The sequence below is a fragment of the Dermacentor andersoni genome, chromosome 5 (assembly GCF_023375885.2).
Source record: "Dermacentor andersoni chromosome 5, qqDerAnde1_hic_scaffold, whole genome shotgun sequence".
Classification (NCBI taxonomy): Eukaryota; Metazoa; Arthropoda; class Arachnida; order Ixodida; family Ixodidae; genus Dermacentor; species Dermacentor andersoni.
Genome location: NC_092818.1, coordinates 66,174,275 through 66,194,260, shown reverse-complemented (window position 1 = coordinate 66,194,260; position 19,986 = coordinate 66,174,275). Strand labels below are relative to the sequence as shown.

At 44.2% G+C, this 19,986-nt stretch overlaps 1 protein-coding gene across 11 annotated transcripts in view; it reads right to left on the bottom strand.

The window, feature by feature from the left end:
- The window catches only part of LOC126530734 (transcription factor 4-like), a 168,468-nt gene extending 148,533 nt beyond the window's left edge, over nucleotides 1-19,935 (bottom strand). For 5 of the 11 annotated variants that reach the window (XM_055070772.2, XM_055070773.2, XM_055070774.2 and 2 more), the window contains exons 1-5: nucleotides 19,782-19,933; nucleotides 18,826-18,890; nucleotides 15,518-15,629; nucleotides 8,427-8,452; nucleotides 1,652-1,684 (exon numbers count right to left, since the gene is read on the bottom strand). In XM_055070772.2, the coding sequence (XP_054926747.1) occupies nucleotides 1,652-1,684; nucleotides 8,427-8,452; nucleotides 15,518-15,629; nucleotides 18,826-18,890; nucleotides 19,782-19,863 (318 nt within the window). In that variant the 5' untranslated portion in view covers nucleotides 19,864-19,933. Of the gene's footprint in view, nucleotides 1-1,651; nucleotides 1,685-8,426; nucleotides 8,453-15,517; nucleotides 15,630-18,825; nucleotides 18,891-19,781 lie in introns of all 11 variants that reach the window. The other 6 variants (XM_055070768.2, XM_055070771.2, XM_050178014.3 and 3 more) reach the window with 3 other exon arrangements.
- Nucleotides 19,936-19,986: the final 51 nt, after the last annotated feature.

Below are 19,986 nucleotides of genomic sequence, written 5' to 3'. Positions count from 1 at the left end.
ATCGAAGGCCGATCACGTCGGCCACAGAGTTCATATTTTGGGGGGATAATTGCGAGAATGCGACTCCGAAAACAAGCGCAAGTCTTTCCAGTGTCGACGAGCTTGTCAACGCCAACGCAGCCATCCACTTCCAAGGCCTTTTGAATGCTAGCCCTTCACCCTCACAAACTGCACAATAAAGCGCGCGTGCCGGAAAATTTCCCCGAGTGTGAATCCAACCCAATACGACGCGGCGCGATTTTTCTTCATTTAGCTGGCTCACCTGGCAGTGCGGCCAGAATGGACCAACGGGACTGGTACAGAAGACTATACATGCAGCGGGTGTTCCTCGCTAGGTCAGCCTCTAGCTCTATCACGAACGATGAAATAAAGACGCGCGCTTCACACCTGCGCATGGTAGTAACCCGACAGTGACATCCCTCAACGTGCGCACGCACACGAAAGCTCGCGTCTTTCGCCGCCACAATCAAAGGTTCGGTAAACAAACACGTGACATGAATCTGAGCGCGCAGAAGCTCAGGGCTTCGGCCACGGCTCGCTCCATGCAACTTGGTGTCGCTTCAAGTTCAGTGTAGACACACCAAAGACGGCGAGCGTTAAAAAAAAATAGAAAAGAAAAGCAATTTCAGTAATGTGAGGCAAGTAAAGCGACGAAAAAGTTCGCACTTTAAATATAAAGAAGATTCAGAACAATGTTCCGTTGCCCAACAGAATGCGGGTGTAACGTAAAGCGAGAAATATTCGTGCGCTTGCACCCCAAGGGCGCCATGGGGTAAGAGAGTGATCTGCGCCCACAAAATGCAGTTCACAATGATGGCCCACTGAGCGTCGACAGCGCTTCACACGGCAGAGGCCAGCACGACAGCAGACGCAGTCTAGGAAACACACACTGCACTCAAAACCCTACTAGCTTAACCTTGGAACTCCACGTACACGCACTTCGCGCGGGATGCCGAGTCGCATAAAAGTCCCGATGTCATACATGGCGTGCACATCCGTATGTTTCGGGTACAGCACGTTACGCGAACGTTCGTTCGCAAAAGGGGCACGAACTCCGCAAACGACAAGGGCAGCTGTCGCATTCTGCCAAAGAACGCGCGACACTTAAGTGCGTTAGGTCAGTCCTAAAGCCCCAGCCATAGCCAGGCATCGGGACGCGTCGAACGCGTCAGCACACGCCGCACTGCACTCGGCGTCGCGTCACGTCCGGCGCGTGAAAAGGGCGCACGTATCCACACGAAGCTCGAGTTGCCGCGCGTCGCCGGGCGTGGCTGCAATGATCACAACGCCGGCGCGGCACGCCGGTCACAACACACGCGCAGCTTGGAGCGAAACGTGCGCACCGAGAGAAGCGTCGCTCCGGAAGTGACGTTGGCTCGCCACGCTCACGTGAGGTCACATCGCGCAGGCGGGCAGCGTCCGGCGCGCGCGTGAGAATCTTGCGATGCTGGGTTTCGGCGCTGCTACGCGTCAACGCGCGACGCGCTCTCCGCGCCCGACGCTGAACGCGCCCGGACGCGATTGGGCGCGTGCTGACACGTTCCGACGCGCGTCTTTAGTGGCTGGGGCTTAAACGAAGAGGTGACGCACTTCCGAATTTCGGAAGCGCCATATAAGGCCGAGAAGTCATGCAATTACATGCAGCACTCACCCAATGGACGTCCAAATCTTCTGGCTCTATGACCTGTCCGCAAAACAAAGACGAGTCAGACAGCGATACCCTTTAAAGCCACTGACGAAGCAAGGGTATCTTTCCAATGAGCCGAAGCACATGGCTTACATGACAGTGACTCTCAGTATTCAGAAACATGTTCCGTTCACTTGCATTAACCTGCAGAAAATTAGTGAAGTATGGCGGTGACTGGCAGTGTACAGTGACTTCACCCGTGACATGCAAGACTGAGCCAGAGAAAGGGAAGCCAATGCAGCATCACAAAGAGAGGGAGAGAGCTCCCCAAAGGAAAAAGCCGGCAGATCCCACGCCCTGCGAGAATCAATGTTATGCAAAGCAGTGTGCGGGAAGCCTACCAAGTTAACCAAATGACCATGAGATCACCAAGATGCAGGCGGCTGTTTCATGACCTACAAGACATGCATGTCACGACATTCGTCGTGACCTTTCATTTATGTTCGTCATACACTTTTGTCATTCTATGCCAATTGTGGTACATACCAAGTTAACAAAACCATGAGAGCACCAATACATAGGCGGCTGTTTCATTACCTACGACACAAGTCATGATATTCATGTCATAACCTATAATTTATGTTCACCATACTATGTCAATTTTGGCACATACCAAATTAACGAAATGACTATGAGAGGACCAAGACGTAGGCAGCTAGATAGATAGATACTGTCAAAGTAGCAAATGTTCGCCAAGAAATGCTTCGCATTTAAAATCCAACCTCCAAATAAAGCAATTCTTACAATATCAGGCTGTGCTACTTTGAATGCACTGAACACCCAGCTTACAGTGTCACAGTTGGATGTGCTGCCAGTTAGTATGCAAGGTGAGTGACAGAACAAATGCGCTGCTCATGGACTGGTTGAAATAAGTTTCTCTATGTGCAGCATGGTTAGACCTGTAGGAGTGTTATTTTGTCAGAGGAATGGCAGTGTCATGGCTTTTCGTTTTTTGTTTGTTTGTGTGTGTGTGTGTGCGTGTGTGCATCTGGAATTATGAACAAGCGAAGCTGTACAGCTCTGCCTTAGTGTGGGCCACATGTGATTTGCATTCTTGCATGTGCATTCCCCACTTTTTGAGTTTATCTTGAGCTATATTCAGAGCTCTTTTTGAGATTACTTCTCGTGCTGTTTTCCGTCCATCAGTAAATTTGTAACTCCGATGCATAATGTACTTCCTTAATCTCAATGGTCCACCTGAAAATACGCTTCATTTTTGTGTGAGTCCCCCCTCTCCTCACCCCTCCCTATGTACTTGTCCTCCTAAACATTTGAGCGTTGAACAATGCCCACAACCTTGCATAGTAAATTTAGTCGTATGCGAAATGACACAACAAATACAACACACACAGCACCTCAAACTCGTTAAAACTGTTAGCTGCATCCATAGCTGGGAGAGCACCACACGTTCAATGAGGCGACTTTGGCTTTGATTCCTCAATGGTAGCAGAGTTGCCTTTATTTTGTCTTTGTTTCCTTTCGTTTTTGACAAGATTAATGAGTGTTTACCCTCTCCTAAATTAACAAGGTGTCACCTTAATTGAAAGTGCATCATTTATCCTATTTTTCATGACATCAGTGTCTGATGGCTATTTGTGATAGTTACTTGAATTAATATTGATAATTTTTACATGCCAGTGCCAATGTATACCTCACTACCAAAATAAGTATCAAGGAATATGCAAGAAATATGCAAGAGGCGGTTTTGAATTCCTTAACTCATAGCATCTCTGATACACATATACAGTGTATGCAATGTTTATTAGCTACTGTAGGCATTTTAATGGATGCGAGCGACCTTGACATTGATTTTCATTCAGGACCAATAGAACTGGGCTTCGCACTACAAAGTATCACTGTGGTCATCTAGTATGAGCCAATATATTCTTGCTGAAGTTGGAACCACATTTCCGGTCGCTGCCAGAATACACAGCCTTCGTAATGCTATGTGCTGATACACGGCAGGATAACCATGGCAGCTATTTAAACTTGTCGTTCTTTTATTATTGTTGCTTAATGTACCATCGGCATAAGTTCAAATGAAAACAAGTCAAAAGAGATTTGAATGCATTGTAGCACAGTATATGCTTGCACTAGTAGCATTGGCTTAGTTCATGCATTACTACGCAGATCTGGGACAGCACCATACTGAGAAAACGGCTGTGTAGTGATTGCATTTCTGTGTGACTACACATAACAAGTGCTCTAAACAGTTCCTTCCTGTTTATGTTTGACAATGACACATGCACTGCAAGGATGACATTACTGGTTTCATTCAATTGAGAGGCCCTGCATTGTTATACATCAGACATGTTACCCCTCCTTAATAAGTTTAAACAGGTTTACTGCGCTGATAATTACAACTAAGTCAACCAGAATTATCCAGTGAAAAACTTTATATTTCAACCTTCATAAAGGATACTACATGCATGTGTGTAGCACTATAGAATCCATTTTACAGGCAGACTCGGAATTTATGCTTTTGTTGTGCAACTAAGTACAACTCTAGCAAAGTAAAAAATCTGCAGGTTACAAGTCACTTACCAAACAAGTAGCCTTTTACTAGAGAGTTCCAATGGTGTTATTTTATGGCCTGAAGTTTTTCTATAAATATTTTTTTTTCTTTTACATTCCTTCATGGACTGTTACATTTAGACAACCCTGTTTCAAATGAAGTAGTTCCCAATGTTGAAAGCCAGACAACAACGATACAATGGTGCCAACAACCTCAAAACTTTCTCACAAAACAACTTCAACTGGCTTCTATATTTGCTTTGAGCCAGTCATCCTGCATAACCTTCACAAAATTGTATAAGAATAAGCTTAGCAACAAACTAACAAATTTCTTGCTGCCAGTAATTAAAGCCAGAGAAGCCTGCAATGAACCCAAGCTCTTAAATTTACTTTTTCACATGCACAATACATTCTACTCAACAGGAGGCAGCTCGAGAAAATATTGTTGCTCTACTGCGAGGCACTGTTTGCCAGACTGGTTGAAGATTTGAAGATTACAAGCACAAGAAATGCGTCATGCACGAGCAGGTGCTGCATCTTCCTTGTCTGTGTGCTTTCTTTATATTTGTGCTGCGTGTTGGCTATGCTGAATGCACAGATACCGTATTTACTCGAATCTAGGCCAGCCCCGATACTAAACCAACCCCTAAAAGTCCAAAGCCAGAAAAAAAAAAAAAAAAGCTTGTCTCAAAAGTAGGCCAAACAAAAAAGCGAGGACACCGTTCACAAAATGAAATCAGCATTTATTGAACACGAACATGCCAAGCTCATTCTACGTCGCTATATCCCTGATCGCTGTAATTTCTTCGTTGCGACTGGCACATACAAAAAGCATCTCCTGTTGCTGCCTTCAACGACGGACATTTTTCTCATCGATGCTGAAGTCCTGCCCAGCTTGAACGTTTGACGATGCAACGTTTGACGATGCCTCTGCGGCTAGCACAATTTTTCGTTTGAAAGCGGCAGCATAGTGGCATCGCCTGTTTGGTGTCCTTACGATAACGCCATGCCGCACGCCAATACGACCTAGGTCAAAATGACGTCGCTCGTGTACTATAGTTGGCTACTGGCACGGCTAGTAGCGGCTGCGATACTGACTTTTCTAGAGGGTGCTAGCTATGCAGCATATTTATCAATTTCAATTAAAAACTGGCAAGCTTTTTTAAAATCCTCTAATCTAAGCCGACCCAAGAGTTTGGTACATGATTATTTTAAAAAAGCTATCAGCCTAGATTTGAATAAATACGGTACATTCGTTAATTACAAGCAAAACGAGTAGCGAGTTCCAGTCCCACTGAAGATTACTGAACCGTTCCATATGCCATTCAAATCATTCTGTATCTTTACATATGATTTCCATGTAATTCTTACAGATTCTGTATGAATTCCTTATAAATTTTGTTTTTTCCATAATAATCTTACAGGAAACAAATGAAATTATTGGACTGCATGCAGAACGTTTCAGCAGTAATAACCTTCAGTGCACCCTTTTTGAAAAGGGTCTTGCTAGGAGCGGTAACATAAAACCATCTCCCCTATGAATGCAAAGCATAAAGACATGGTGCTGTATGTTCCCCGTGTATTGAATCAGGAGTTCAGTGCAATTTCTGCAAGTAAAGTTTACACTGCAGTAGTGACATCATTTCCTGTGCATATTACTTGAGTGTACGTTTATTTTTTTTCTCTCTTTCTCCCCTCCACCCTTTCACATTCTATGTGTGCATCTGACAAGATCAAAATAAAGATGATAGCGTGCATTTCAAAGCACCTGCCCAGCATCATCTTCACCTGCAGCCATAAGAAAGCTTTAGAATAGGGGACCCAAACATTCTGGGGTAGCAAGGAAATTGCATCATTAACACTGCACGTTGATGTGATACAACATGCGTTTAAAGGGGCCCTGAAATGATTTTGACGATTTTAAACAAACGTACCAAGTCATTAGAGTAGGCCCCTCTGGTCATTAATTGACGCGTCTAAGTGCTCCGCATAAAGTGTGTAATTTATAAGATTTTAAGTATGTACATCGCTGCCGATCGCAGCACATTGCTCGGATGACTTTTAAGACGCCCCTACCCATTTGACGTCATTCGCCCCAATGACATTAGTAGGGCGAGCTATCTGATTGGTTGCCCAGGGCACATCAGCAATTATTTTTCCAACTTTATGGTGAACAAATCTTGTTCGTAATAGTTGGAATCTTAGTTTATTTGTTTCTATAAAAAGAAAGAGAATGCACAAGAACAATTTCTCTAGACGACTTAAGCACTTCCGGCACACAGCAAGTGTCGTCTGCTTGTGGTACAACGTGCTCCATTTTAACTAGAGCTCCGCGGTCAGAGTCGGTCTCAGTTTTTTTGAGAGCACTACGATTCAACTTTGTTGAGTTGTGGGCTGCAAACGTAGCGACTGGTAATATGTCAAGCTGCGACATGGTGTCCCTGTGCAAGGCAGCAGACGAGCGGACTGGCTGCAGCGCATCGGACTGCCTGCTATCCGATTAGCGTCACGATTTGTGCGTTTGCGGCCATCACTTTACACGGGAGGATTACTACCGCAATAGCGTTTCGCGAGTCCGGTATTCGGGTAAACGCAAGCGCAAAAGGACAGGGCCTGGCCGTTTGACCGTACCGTTTCACGGAACAAGCAGGTGTGCAAATGTGAATGGTCTGCACGGTGCAGCCACCTGGTGGCACAGAGCTCAACCACACACAGTAGCAGTAACGAAATGCATTCTTCTTTGGTGCTGGTGTAAATTTTTCGCACAAGTGTAATCATTAACATGTTGTTTTGTAAATATTTAAAATGTTTTACACTTGGTTAGAACAATATGAGCGCTTTGTTAGCCTGGCTAAGCTCTGCATGAAGAGGTGGCTGGGCCGTGCAGACCGATCAAGCCACTCACGTACATCTACGCTAAAGTTCTTTCATCAGCTTGAGTTTATGCCTCCAGCCATCCGTTGAAACGCTCAGCTCGCCTGTGGTTACCGGAATACCAGACACATTCGGCCCTGCGACAGAATGCTCACAACGCATGCTGCTTCGATAGCTCTCACTTGGGGTTGACTGCCAAGAGGCTAGAGGAGAGTCTGGAGAGGCTTCGCGCGCGCACTCCTCGTCGCGCTCCTCATCGCGCGCTTGAGAGCAGCACAATAATGTGCGCAAGTGCCCGGTCACGTGGTATTTCTTTCATATTTCGCGGGCTTTCTTTGAAACGGGGAAAAAAATACCGCGTGAGATATTTCATGCTGGAAACAATTTATTGCGAGGTTTCTCAAGGTGCTCTATAACTTTGCGTATCACACTTGGGGTGTGCAGCCAATACTTAAAAAGTTGATTAATTAAACATAACTAATCCATTAGTTAAGGGGAAAATAAAAAATTGCTTGAGTAACTCTAGGCCAGTGCCAACATTATGCATTCAGTTCAACTCACATAAGGAGCACCTTTCAGTTTTAAATCTTTGGCTCAAGTTATGTGGGACAACCTGTATATAACCTATACATCTATATAACACAATATAACCTAGCTAAGCTCTTTTTAAGAGATTTGCTGTTCGATTAAAAAAACAAATGTGCCAAAGATGGTAACACTATCGGTCAAACTAGCATTACCTTTCCTTGCTAGGTTGACAAAGAAAAATGAATCTGCTTTGGAAATTAAACAGCACAGCCTGGCATAATTTCCTGCACTGCAAAGACATAGTGGAGACAGCCTGTTGTTTCTGGTCTTTAATATTTATATGCTGTTATTTCTAATTTGGTTACCATCAAGCTCTTTTGTAGTAAAACTGAGCTTGTGCTTTTTTACCTTCTTTTGCATTTCTTATTGTTCTTTGCTGGGGTTGGAGCAGTTGTGTTTATCGTTGCTGCTTCTACTTGCTGCATGTACTCTGTGTTTTCACCACTCTTGCCTGCACAAGTGCTTCTCGTTATACAATGCTCTGAAGTTAATCTACAAATACTGATTTCCCTTGCATATTACTTCAACTCCCATCCATTCTATGAGCCCTCCCGCAGTAGGAAAAATTTTAACCGTGACCATTCTGAATATCCGCAGAACGTAAAACAAACCCAGACAACTGGCACTAGCACAAAACCCAATTCTAGAGCTTGCTGCTCCCCTTCACAGTTCTGGCCAGCACGACAACATCTGGGAAGCCAAAACCTAGGGGCCCCTGCCCTAAATCCCTCTATAATCAATGAAGAAGTGGCAGGACACTTACGTCTCTTTTCCTTTTGTTCGTGATACCTGCACAGGAACAGAAGAGAAACTGACTTCAGGTACAGCAGAACACAATTTTTTTTTGTAATGCTGACACGTGCATACACTCTCAACATGGCCAGAAGAAAGAAAACAAAATCAAGTCAAATTGTGCTGTTTAACATCCCCAAGCGATGTATGGGCTACAAGGGACGCTATAGTGGCAGGACTCCTGTTTATGTTCAACCACCTGGGCTTCTTGAAAGCCAAGCGCAACAAAATTTTACACTGGCAAAATTGGTTAAAAATGAGTAACACATACCACTGAAGCAATCTTGTCAAAAGAATGAGTAACATATACCACTGAAGCAATCTTAACAAAAGCCTGCAAGGCTGCTAATCCTGTAATTTTATTCCATTAACAGCCTTTAAAAAGCACCTAAGCAGACCTCTGCATCTGGTGGTTAGTGGTATTGTGACTCGGGGACGAGGATAGATGGACTCTTGAAGCAGACGAAGAGGAGACGAAAAGCGTTATACAGTATGTACAGATATAGCAGGTAATAGCATACAAGTAGCGGCCACAGCGCACCAGACCAACGGGGTGGCTGGCGGTTACACTCTCTTCTAAAAATGGGCCGGTTCTGCCTTAAGTCCCTTTGATGACACATTGTCAGCAGGAACGAGGCGTGGCGCGTGCCGACGTCACCTGCATCGCATTCCTCTTTTGTCGCAGCAGCAGTCTTGGTGTGGTGCGCCACCGGATTCCTCAATTCGACCCACAGGAAGGGGTCGGCAGTTTCGTGAAACTTTGGAGGTCCGTGCAGATGTCTGGGAGAATTGGCCCCACATGACAAGGTCAAGGTTGTCAGTGGATGTTTGAAGCTCAGCACAAGAGCAACCACTTCAGAAGAATGAGAGGGGGGGTGGGGAGCACCAGTTGCCTTGATGACAGGCATGCAGTGTGGCGCAACAGTAGATACGACGCAAATCCCAGCGTGACGCCTCCCAAGATTTTCAGCGCACTACAGGAGTGGCCTAATCTTGGAGGCCATGTCGAGAACTTGAGTTGCATCTCGACTTTCTGGGTCCTTCGCCATTTCCAGGAACAGTGATGTTTTTTTCATTCTTTGTTGTCGTTCCCTCCCCCCCTCTCTATTTCACTGTTGGAAGTGTCTGGTTTTGCAAGTTTCTAGTGACCTGTTAACGGATATTTCTGCTTCAAAGTTAGAATTTTGAATTCGTACTTATGTGTGACAAATCAGGTCGTAATTATCAATTATTACAGATCTGACCCTATTTACACCACTCAATGAGCGGAGGTGTTTCTGTGACCGGACCAGTGGCTACCTTAGCATATGCTCGTGACCAAAACGTATTAGCTTACGTAGAAGAAACACAAAGGTGCACGAACAATACCTAATTTGGCATAACCTTATTGTTCACAAATTGCAGTTGTAATGTTTTTTTTTTCAAAGCCTGTGTGTGAAAGAAAAAAAAAGAAATAACAAAAACTGGGCTAATAAATTCCTCTCAACATGCCTATGCTTGCCAGTGTTTGTATGCTGAAAAACAAGTACAGTCAAACAACAAAGCGCATGACACATCCAAAATAGTTCATAATAAAGGTCATTTCGTTGTAAAGATTGTGCATAGCACCACTTGCTATAGAGCAGGTTTAGCCCTTTAAGCAAAAGATAACGTTTACTTAAGGTGAATTCAAGAGATACATATAGTGTTTTCCAGTGATTGATCTGGAGCGGGTTCGTGCTTTCCACTGGTCGTCCTAAACCAACTCGCTCAGTGTCACATCTTTGACATTTGCTCCGTTGCCAAGGCTCGGATTTAGGCGGAAGTAGGATGAGAAGCATGCGTCACATCCGTCATGTAAAATCGACACACAACATGTGGCTGCTGTGGGAAGGAGACTCTGGTTGCCATGGAAATGCAAGGAGTGTAAGTTGGGCATTATTTTTGAAAACCAGTTTGAGTAACGTTTGCGCTAACTTCGGTGTGATCCCCCAAGGAGCATTCCACCGGAAGATTCGGATTGATAAAATCAAGCGCTCGCTCCAAGTTTATACCCAGTGCAGCGTAGCGGTGGTTATGGAAGGCAGTGGCACTAGAGCACTGCAAGGGCCTGATTTTTCTGTCCCGGCCCAGGCCAGGGCGTACATGACCAAACCCAGCTCAGGCCCAGCCCCGTAATTTCAAGCCCAGGCCCATGTAACTAAAATAACAGGAAAATGGTTTGAAGAGCATTTTTCTTTCTCTAATTTATTTTTCCTTATGTGGAAACGTTCATTCTTGTGGAAAAGAAAAAAATTGGAACTTTATCTGCTTTTCTATTTTCTTTCCTAAGGTATACTAAGAGCCAGATCTTTTCACATGTCACTTCAGCTTGGCACAGAATGCCTTGGGCCATACAATGCCTAATGTTTGCATCTGCTCGAAGGCCCTACTTAGGCCCTTTAATGAGCGGGCCCAAGTCCAGCCCGGGCTTGGAGCGACAAGCCCGAGCCTGGCCCAAGCCCGCAGCCTCATCATGCCCAAGGTCAGCCTCGGCCCATCGAAAAATGCTTCAGATTGCGCGGCGCAGCCCGCGGCACTGGGCCCGTACTTTCAGGTCGGCCCGTGCAGTGCTTTAGGTGCCGTCACGTGCATTCATTGTAAAGTGGCAAATCAGCTGTCAGGGACGCCTAAATTCCTTTGTAGTACAGGCAAATTCGTTGCAGTGGTCTTTGATGTAGAAGTGCTCACGATACATTTGCAAGGTGGGAAGTCACCCATGATATACAGAATAATTTGTTACAGAAGTCATCTCATTGAAGAGGCATTTTTTACAAACTGCAAGATCTGTCGCAATTTTTTTTTTTGTTAGGCAGCCCACTTGCATGCCAGGTGAAAACGAAGATTATGCTAAATTTAAGCTGTGACATAAATTTGCAGTAATAATATTTGATTTTGAATGAAGCAAAGATCAAAAAACATTTTTTGTAGATAGCATAATCGCGAAATGTGTTATACCGAGATCCGCTATACTGAACTTAAGATGCTGCAGCTTGTGCGAGCTAGCCACTGCTCCCTGTGCGCTACAGCACAGTTCACTGTTAAAGGGAACGCCCCTAATTGGTAATAAACCTCTATAATTTGAATGCTCATTCTTTGTCCAGAAAAGATTTCAAAAAAGAACACTTACGGGATACACTATGATGAAATTTATACATCAAAGGAGCCTGCGTGCGTTGATGCAGTAGGTGTTAGCTGAATATTTACTGGGCATTCCTTTGAAAAGTGTGCCACACTGTAAATTCTTGCAGAGTTCTGTAAGGCAGAGCTTCCTTCACGTGCCATGGTAAAAAGGTCAATTTGTTTTGCATGTCTTCTAGCACTTTCCACAGAATTAAATATTCCACCCTCTTAGAGCGTGCACACAAATGCAAACACACGCAGTATGTGAACTGAAACCTGACAGCCAAGCAAAACATATCCCACTTGGCACCAGTACCACACCACAAGGCATTTCATCACGAGTAGATAGAACATGCCCGTAGCATTGCAGCTGCAGTTTTACTAGAGCCATAGCTACCCAGCCAGAAACCCCGCCTGAGCAAATGATTTAGCAATTGCAACAGATGCTGTCATGTTGCGCGCAACATCCCATCATAGGAAGATTGCGTAGAAATGGTGTTGCAGGGCTCTAGAGACACAGAAGTGATGCGCACAACAACAACAAAAAAAAAAATACAGAGCAACCACGTTCACTCGACCAGACTTCTGATAAGGTGAGCAGGTAGGTGGCAGCCACTGGAGCACCTCACTCGCATTACGTAAAAGAAATACCAAAGTGGTAAAGCCAAGTTCAAGTGACATCTAACAGACACTAAGGTTAGACCGGTTTAAAAAGAAAAAAAGAATGAAAAACTAACAATCAAGTATACGGCCAGGCGGGTCCCCCCCACCCCCACCCTCTTTACTGCATAACTTAAAGGCCAACTGAAACAAAATTTCATTTTCACTTAACTAGTCATAAACTACTACTACATACTATTCAAGCAATATTGGCAAAGCTGCAGAGCTGGTAATTAATTAATTTCCCTATTAACAGCCTTCAAGTAGCACCTAAGCAGACGACACTGGCGTCTAACAGCGCACGTGACAGCAATTCTAGACCATGAGGCCCGAGATTTTCAGTGTCTAAAGGTCTGGTTTGTGTGCCATTTCAGTGATAATGGTTGTGTTTCTTCAGTTTTGGTATGAGAAATGTATATCTTTGCCACCTTCTTGAGAAGCATCTCCTCGCACTTCAGATAAAATTATGAACGGAGGCAGCTTTTCACCTATCTCATCTGAAACCAGTTTCTTGTTTTTTTAAGCGGCCTCTAATATTTTGCTGTAGTTGGCCTTTACCAACCAATTTTCTTGCACAATACAGGTTATATGATCAATGACTCAATGACTAGGTCGATCAAAACTTAAGAGAAAAGATCATGCAGACAACCTACACAAGTTTAGATTGTGTTTTTCTTATTTAGATACAATTCTCCCCTCAGCTAAATTCCATACACAATGTAACACAGTGCCAGCCGTAAGGGAAGGCAAATTAAAAAGCGGACCATTCCCACCTTTGATTCAGCCTCAAAGGAGCTTACTTACTAACCCCCAAAAGCTCGAACATAATTCACATCCAGGAAAATATGAAGAACTCATTTCCCTTTACTTTTGGCCATGACAAGTACATTAAGAAGCAATGAACTGTTCTAGCCAAAATTATTAACATAATTATTTAATCAACAATTGAGTAACTGGTTTGCTGAACTACCCACAAATGAAATCTCGCTCCAGGGTATTAACAACATTGCTATGGACCTTGCGTAAAGTTTATCGCACTTAAAATCGAAGCTTTAGGAATCAAACTCAATGTATCAAGAACAATGTGTCGGGTCTTGTGAGGTTAATAAGAGAGGTAGCACACAAATAGGCATTCGTTTGAACTTCTACTGATCAAGCTAACTTGCATTATCAGAGTCGCTGCACTATGTATAAAGGGTATTACAATTAACATGCGCAGAGCCTCCAGAAAACACATTCTACAGAGATAACATCAACTGTAAGTCATTAGCAGAAGCAGCCAGCAACCTTGCCCTTTCATTAACTTCATGTTAATGATTGTTCAACATACTGGGCTTGAAAATAGCACATTTGAAAACGTTAATTTTGATTGCTTACAGCAAGCACTATTTCTTGTGTAGCTCCTTCTTCCATGTGCAGAAAAAAAAAAAAAAACTTTTTGAAAACCTTCAAGACTGGTACAAATGCTTGTTAAATTTTGGACTCCACAAGAACACTACTTTCTGACAGACTATACGTAGTGTAGACATAGACTCAGTGCAAAATTTTACATTCGAAATGCAAGTAACTGTTTCACAAGGTGTTCCAAGTAAATCAACATTTTCATACTCAGCTCAAGAAAATACTGCAGTTATCATTTGCCTGAAACAACACAGAACCTGCAATGTTCAGAACCAGTGCAGCACTCGGGTGCAACCTCCAAGATGGGTACACACGATAAGCCCAAGATTTCGAAGGCCATGTTTTAGTATCTGCACCAGATCCGCCAGCCACCAGCTGTTCACATCATCTGCTAGGTGCTATATGAAGGCTGTTAAAACAAAATTAAACAACTACCAGTTCTGCCAAGATTGCTTCATCATACAACCAACCAAAGTTTCATTGCAGGTGGCCCGTGACGCGCCTGTTTGCAGAGGCTACCTCTGCTCGTGAGTGCACTCGTGGGAACTGGCAAAAATGTCCAACACACGTATTTGCATCCGCCAGCGCTTGACACCATGTCTGCACAGCTGCGGTACAATCTGGTAAACTGCACGGTCATTTTCTGTAACGGTCCCAACCCCGTCTTGCTGTCCTGCGCCTTGTCCACGCACACACACACACACACAATCATGACAGGTTACCGGCAAGGCAGCAAGCATTGGTACCATTTGGCCGAGTAGACTGCACCAGAAACTTTTTAGTCAAAATGGCCATAACCAGATGATAAGCACAACACACATGGGCAATCAAAATCCTCAAGCCTCATTATAACTGGGGTCTAACATCCCAGAGCAACACAGTAAGAGACGATGCCGTGGGGGGTCCCAGGGTTAATCTTGACAGCTTGGCATCCTTCGCTGTGCACCTCAAAACGTGGTACGCAAGCCGTTTCCATCCTTAACATTACAGTGCCACCCACCATGGTTGAGAATCGAACCCGCATTCTGATGCACGGTAGCAGGCCACGGCATCAAAGCCACCGCAGTAGGCAGTCTCCAAGCAGGCTTGTGAAGTCCTTTAGTCATTAATACTCTGTTCATTTGAGCTGGTTGGTATATCTTGTTAAACCACAGGCCTGTGCTCCGTATCCTATCTTGCATACAGCTGCCTCATTTACCTACCATCACTATCATGATGGCATGGCAATGACACTGGAAAGGCCATTGTGGCCCAACTTGTGTCCCGTGTTGGCCAGGCTTCAGGAGAAGTGAAGCACCGCACACAAAAATGAATCCCAGAGCAGCGCACCTTCTTGCATCACTTATTCCACAACGAAGGCAAAAACATGTGCCATGCACTCCTGCGAGCAGCAGATCATTTTTCTATCGCTATGGGTGTAGCAAACTGCTTCCTTGTTCACATTCTACACACAAAGCAGTTCCCTTTCGTAGTCTGTGTACCTGGCGTCCTAATAAAAATGACTGAAAAAAAAAAATGTTTACTGCTGGCACCATCTCCATCGCTCTCGCAGTCCGGTTTTGGTGATGGCAGTAGCTCCAGGTGTTTGCATTTGCGAGTCCAGGTGCATCCGGAAACAGTGGCGTTTTCTCTTGCAGGCGGAACCAGTTTCACGCATTGCAGTGTTAGATGTTCCGCGGCTTCTTGCACTCCACAGGCTCCGCACAACACTTTTTTTGAACTCCTGGGCCAGGGTGCTGAGCCACTCCCCCACGCACCGCGCCTCAAGGAGGAGGCCTGTGCAGCCACCATTCTCGTATATCGCTGGCTGTGCCTATTGGACTGCTCTCAACTGCAACAAATACATAATGGTCGCCATACCTCTGCTGGTGTCCGGTGGTAGTAACCGTTGCTGAGCTGCATTGCCGTATTGGAAGTAGGCTGGGTCATTCGATGCTATTGGCTCTGCGCCGGGAAAGTTGCCCAGGCCGTCCTGCATCACGAGAAAAAAGAAAGGGGGGAAGGATTTACACTCAGTAAAGTGAAACTTTACTTTCAACACAGAATGGTTATGGTTAAGAGATCCACTGAAACAGAAGCATAATTTGAAATGAGAACCTGCAAGCACGGTTGAACCATTTTATAAAGAATACAAATACAACAAATTAAAGAACAAAGTAAACATAATGTGTATCTTGCCGATACTAGCATGCGACAGATAATGAAGGTATTCTCCTCTCAGACGCGACTTCGTTATAACATGGTCCAACTGTGCTTTCACAAGCACACTAAAGGGAAGCAGTTTAGACTGATGAAGTATTTGAAAACATTATATTTTGCCTAATTTCATGACAATAGGTTAATTATTAGAAGAGGAAATGAAGGCACAACTTCAATGTTCTTTTTTCTTTCTCGCACCAGAACCCCAGCGTCAGTATGCCAGTGTAACATCACGGACTTCACAGTATTTCTTTGCATTTGGGCCTTGATGGCTAAGTTCGACCCTTATCTCCTTCAGAATACAAGGTAGCTAATTTTTACAGATGAACAAACTAGGTCCTAGCTGATGTCAAAAACTATGATGATACTGTGAACTGGTGCAGGAACTTCAAGGAGGTGTCCCCACCAGTATTTCATTTCTCTGCCTTTCTTTATTTACCAAGCCTCTTCTCAGGGTAATAGCAGGGTTTTTAATTTTGCAGAAGGGTAATATACTAATACGGGTAAAATCACCTTTTTCTATTTAGCGTCTCTTTAATGTAACCATGAGCACTGAGAACTAACAAGTGACATGCTGAAAGCACGAGACAGCATGGTGGGCTCTGTATAACTGCAGGCACTGAGAAGGTTACCATTTGAGCATTTCAGCCCTTTGCCAATAGCAAGTTGTTGTTGTTCAAACATACTTATTTACAGTTACACATCTGTTCCCCACTTGACTATTGTCATCAGGAAAGACAGGCCTCAGGGCTGAACTCTAAGGTGCCAGCCAAGCCTGACCTGTCAGCTGATAGAAAGCTTTTAAGCATAAATGGACGATTAGCAAAATTCTGTATGTTGGCTGGCTTGCAAGAAGGCCTAGTGCTAACGAAAAGCTCTCATCCACTGCAACCAAGCACTGCTGGTCAGTGGCATATTTAGCAACATTCTTCCTTATTTGTTACTGTTTTGTCTTCAGACCACTAAATCAAAAATTGGGTTCCATCTATGCCCAGTAACGCCCCTTCACGACAAGATTCACATGCACAGACAACCTTTTACCACTCTTACTAAGCTGCGCGTGGCCCTCAGAACTGGCAAGGACCTCAAGTTGCTCAGAAACATGGAAGTCAGATAGCACAAACATTGTTTTTTAAATAAGATGGCAAAGTTGGTCTGTAGTATAGCTTTTCAGTGAAAGGAAGTTTTGTGGGGCTGCCAACTTCGAGAGTTTTGCAAATCTCCCAGTTAGCAAAGTGACAATGAAATGTAGTAGCTACTACTTACTCGCAGCTACGCATACAATGCAAGGTAGTTCCATATAATGTGCTTTCTGAGTTTCCTCTAATACCTTTTTTCCACAATCAAATGTGTGCTTCTTAGCAATGCATATTTGCTCAACTAGTGGCAGCACTAGTTATGGTTCAAATGAAGAGGAAGTCACTTTCTGCACATGCCAGGTCTTGCCTGTTGTGCTTAGTAACCAGAGACGCCTAAATTTTCACTGTCATAAAACAAGCAAGCAGTACTCGCACTGAGGGCAAAAATGACTACAATGTCGTTAGCATGGCAAACTGCCTCATGGGAAGGCTACCTTCACAATTAAGAAAAGTTCCAATAATAAACTGTACTCCCACACCATCAACACAGATTGCTGTGAAATGACTTACTGCCATCATATCTAACTTATTTTCACCGCACATAGCTTACATGAGAAACAGATGCTGCAGCTCTCTTTCCCTTCATAATAGTCTTGTATATATGTGCAGGTGTGTGTGAAGGCCGAAGCAAGCACTGAATAAAGTCTTGAACACTACAACATAATGGACTAATAGCACTACAAAACAGTAGCACATGCCAAAGTAATCAATGGCTGACACCAAAAGCAAGAGCATAATAATTGTCTACACATGTGCGCACACAGTGCTAAGGGCATAAGACGTGTAGCAATAAATGCAGCCTGTTACTGGCCTGCATTCAAGTGTCGCTTACTTCATGTTCTGCCCTCATCAATCACCAAGCCGCTCTTTTATCCTTGGCAGTGGTTGAACAGGCCTTGGCATTTTAATGGCATTGCCCCTTTATAAACCAAACGAACAACCCAGAAATAAAAGGAAAAGAGGTTTCTTTGCACAAGATACTATATTTAAAAAAAAAAAAAAAAAGAAGAAGTTCAGACTCAATATAACCGTGTCATCTGAAGAGCAGACAAATAATTCAGGCGTCGCATGTTTTGCAAGCTTACCACTCAAAACTTCTGCAATGTTTTGTTTCACCAAATAGAGATGCGCACTTGCCGTCATTTCCTGAAGATCTTATGCGACAGAAATATTCATCGGAGACAAAATTTGGCTCTTGTCTGTCACAACAAGCATCTATTCCATAAAGGGCAGGAAGTAAGCTGCATTCCAAACAGGCGTGCAAAATACACCGTGCTCCAATGTGCCCGTGATGAACATCTCTCTATGATAAAAGCCTTCAATCACTGGCTATAGTTCCTAGCGTATTATGGGCTGATGTTGTCTTGTGGGAAGTACCACAGCAATGTAAAGCAACACAGCTGCTAGGAACAACTCACTTTACGAACTCCTAAAGTAAGGTACGGCGCTGAACTTCCTTTCTTTCGAATTTAAAACTCAAAATTCATCCACAAGTAAATTAACAGTGCTGCAATTCACACACTGAGCTTACTCCTGAAGCTCCCCCTTTTCCTCCTGAACAGGAGCTTCAACAACTCAATAACAACATGCAATCGCCCAGTGTTTACATAGGAATGCAGCTAGAACTGGATTCACCTGACGTTGCACAAGATTGTCAGTGTCTTTTTAAGAAAGTAATGCCTAAAATTTTGGACGTCATAACATAGGTAAAGTTAAGTGTCAGCTTCGAGCACGGCGGCATGGTAAATTCACCTGTACATTTTTATAATGCGCAGGACGCCAGAACCTCGCACCGAAGTTACAGAACGCAAAGCGACAGTGAATACTTACAGGTTGTAGTGCATCTTCCCCTTGACTGGAGTAAGGCATTCCATAAGGCATTTCTCGACTTTTTTCTGAAACGGCAACAAGTTTCCACCATGTATTCGTAGCGGTTCTCCAAATCCTCGATGCTAAGGTACACTAAAGACAATTACTCGCGGAAAATACGCAAAAGAAAACACGCCGAGCGTCTTTTTGAACTGGCAAAGTTAGCGTGCGCTGACAAGGAGTGTAAAAACGCGCGCGAGCGATAGCCGTACGCCAGGCAAGCACGCGGTGGGTCGCGAAAGCGATCGCAGACGTAGCAGTTTATTGAGAAGAGGACATCATGCTCTCTTCCTAGGAAATTTTACCAACTGCGAAATAGCTTGGCAGGCACTACGAAACCGCAAAAGTATACCGCGGTCAACGTTGGACGGCGAGATCAGAAAAAAAAAAAGTATACCGACTGTCAAGTGTAAACATGAAAACATTACTACAAACACACCCGTCTGCGTGTTAAGCATGCCATAAACTACTATGCTAAAGCCGACATGACGCAGGCTAAAGCGTTTTTCTTTCTCTTATGGTTGAGTCGGTATTATAGCACAAGCCGATGAAAAACATCGGCGCGAAGAAAAAAAAAAAAAGTTTCGCTATCCGCTGTCTCCTCCAAGCGGCGTTGAAGATCGGACACACGAAGCTCCGACCTGAGCGCGTCTCTTCGAAGACAACGTCACCGGATGACCCGCTCTCGAGCTCATGTTTGCATTCAGAGACAAAACACTAGCTAACGCAACGGTCCACGACGCTTTCCATCGCCAATTAACGGTTTTTCCTCGACTAATACGTTCGTTAAGCCTCACTGGTGATGCTTTTGTCCGCAGAGAGCGTCTTCCGTGCATGCACCATCCGTGCGGCTCTGCGCGGGGGTCGCGTGAAACCGTTAGCAGCGCGATAGGAACAAAGAGCATTGGCCTACTCACCTGGCTGTTTATTCGCTATCTTATTGAAACAATTTTGAAACACTTCATACAAATGCATTGGCTCATCGTCGTTTGTCGCCATGATAACACCAACATTGACACTCTCGACCTAAACAAGTGCGAGAATCGGAGTAGAGGTCGCTGCTGATCAAAAAACGTCCAAGATGGCTGCCCAAAATTTTTTGTTTGTTTGTTTTATTTGCTA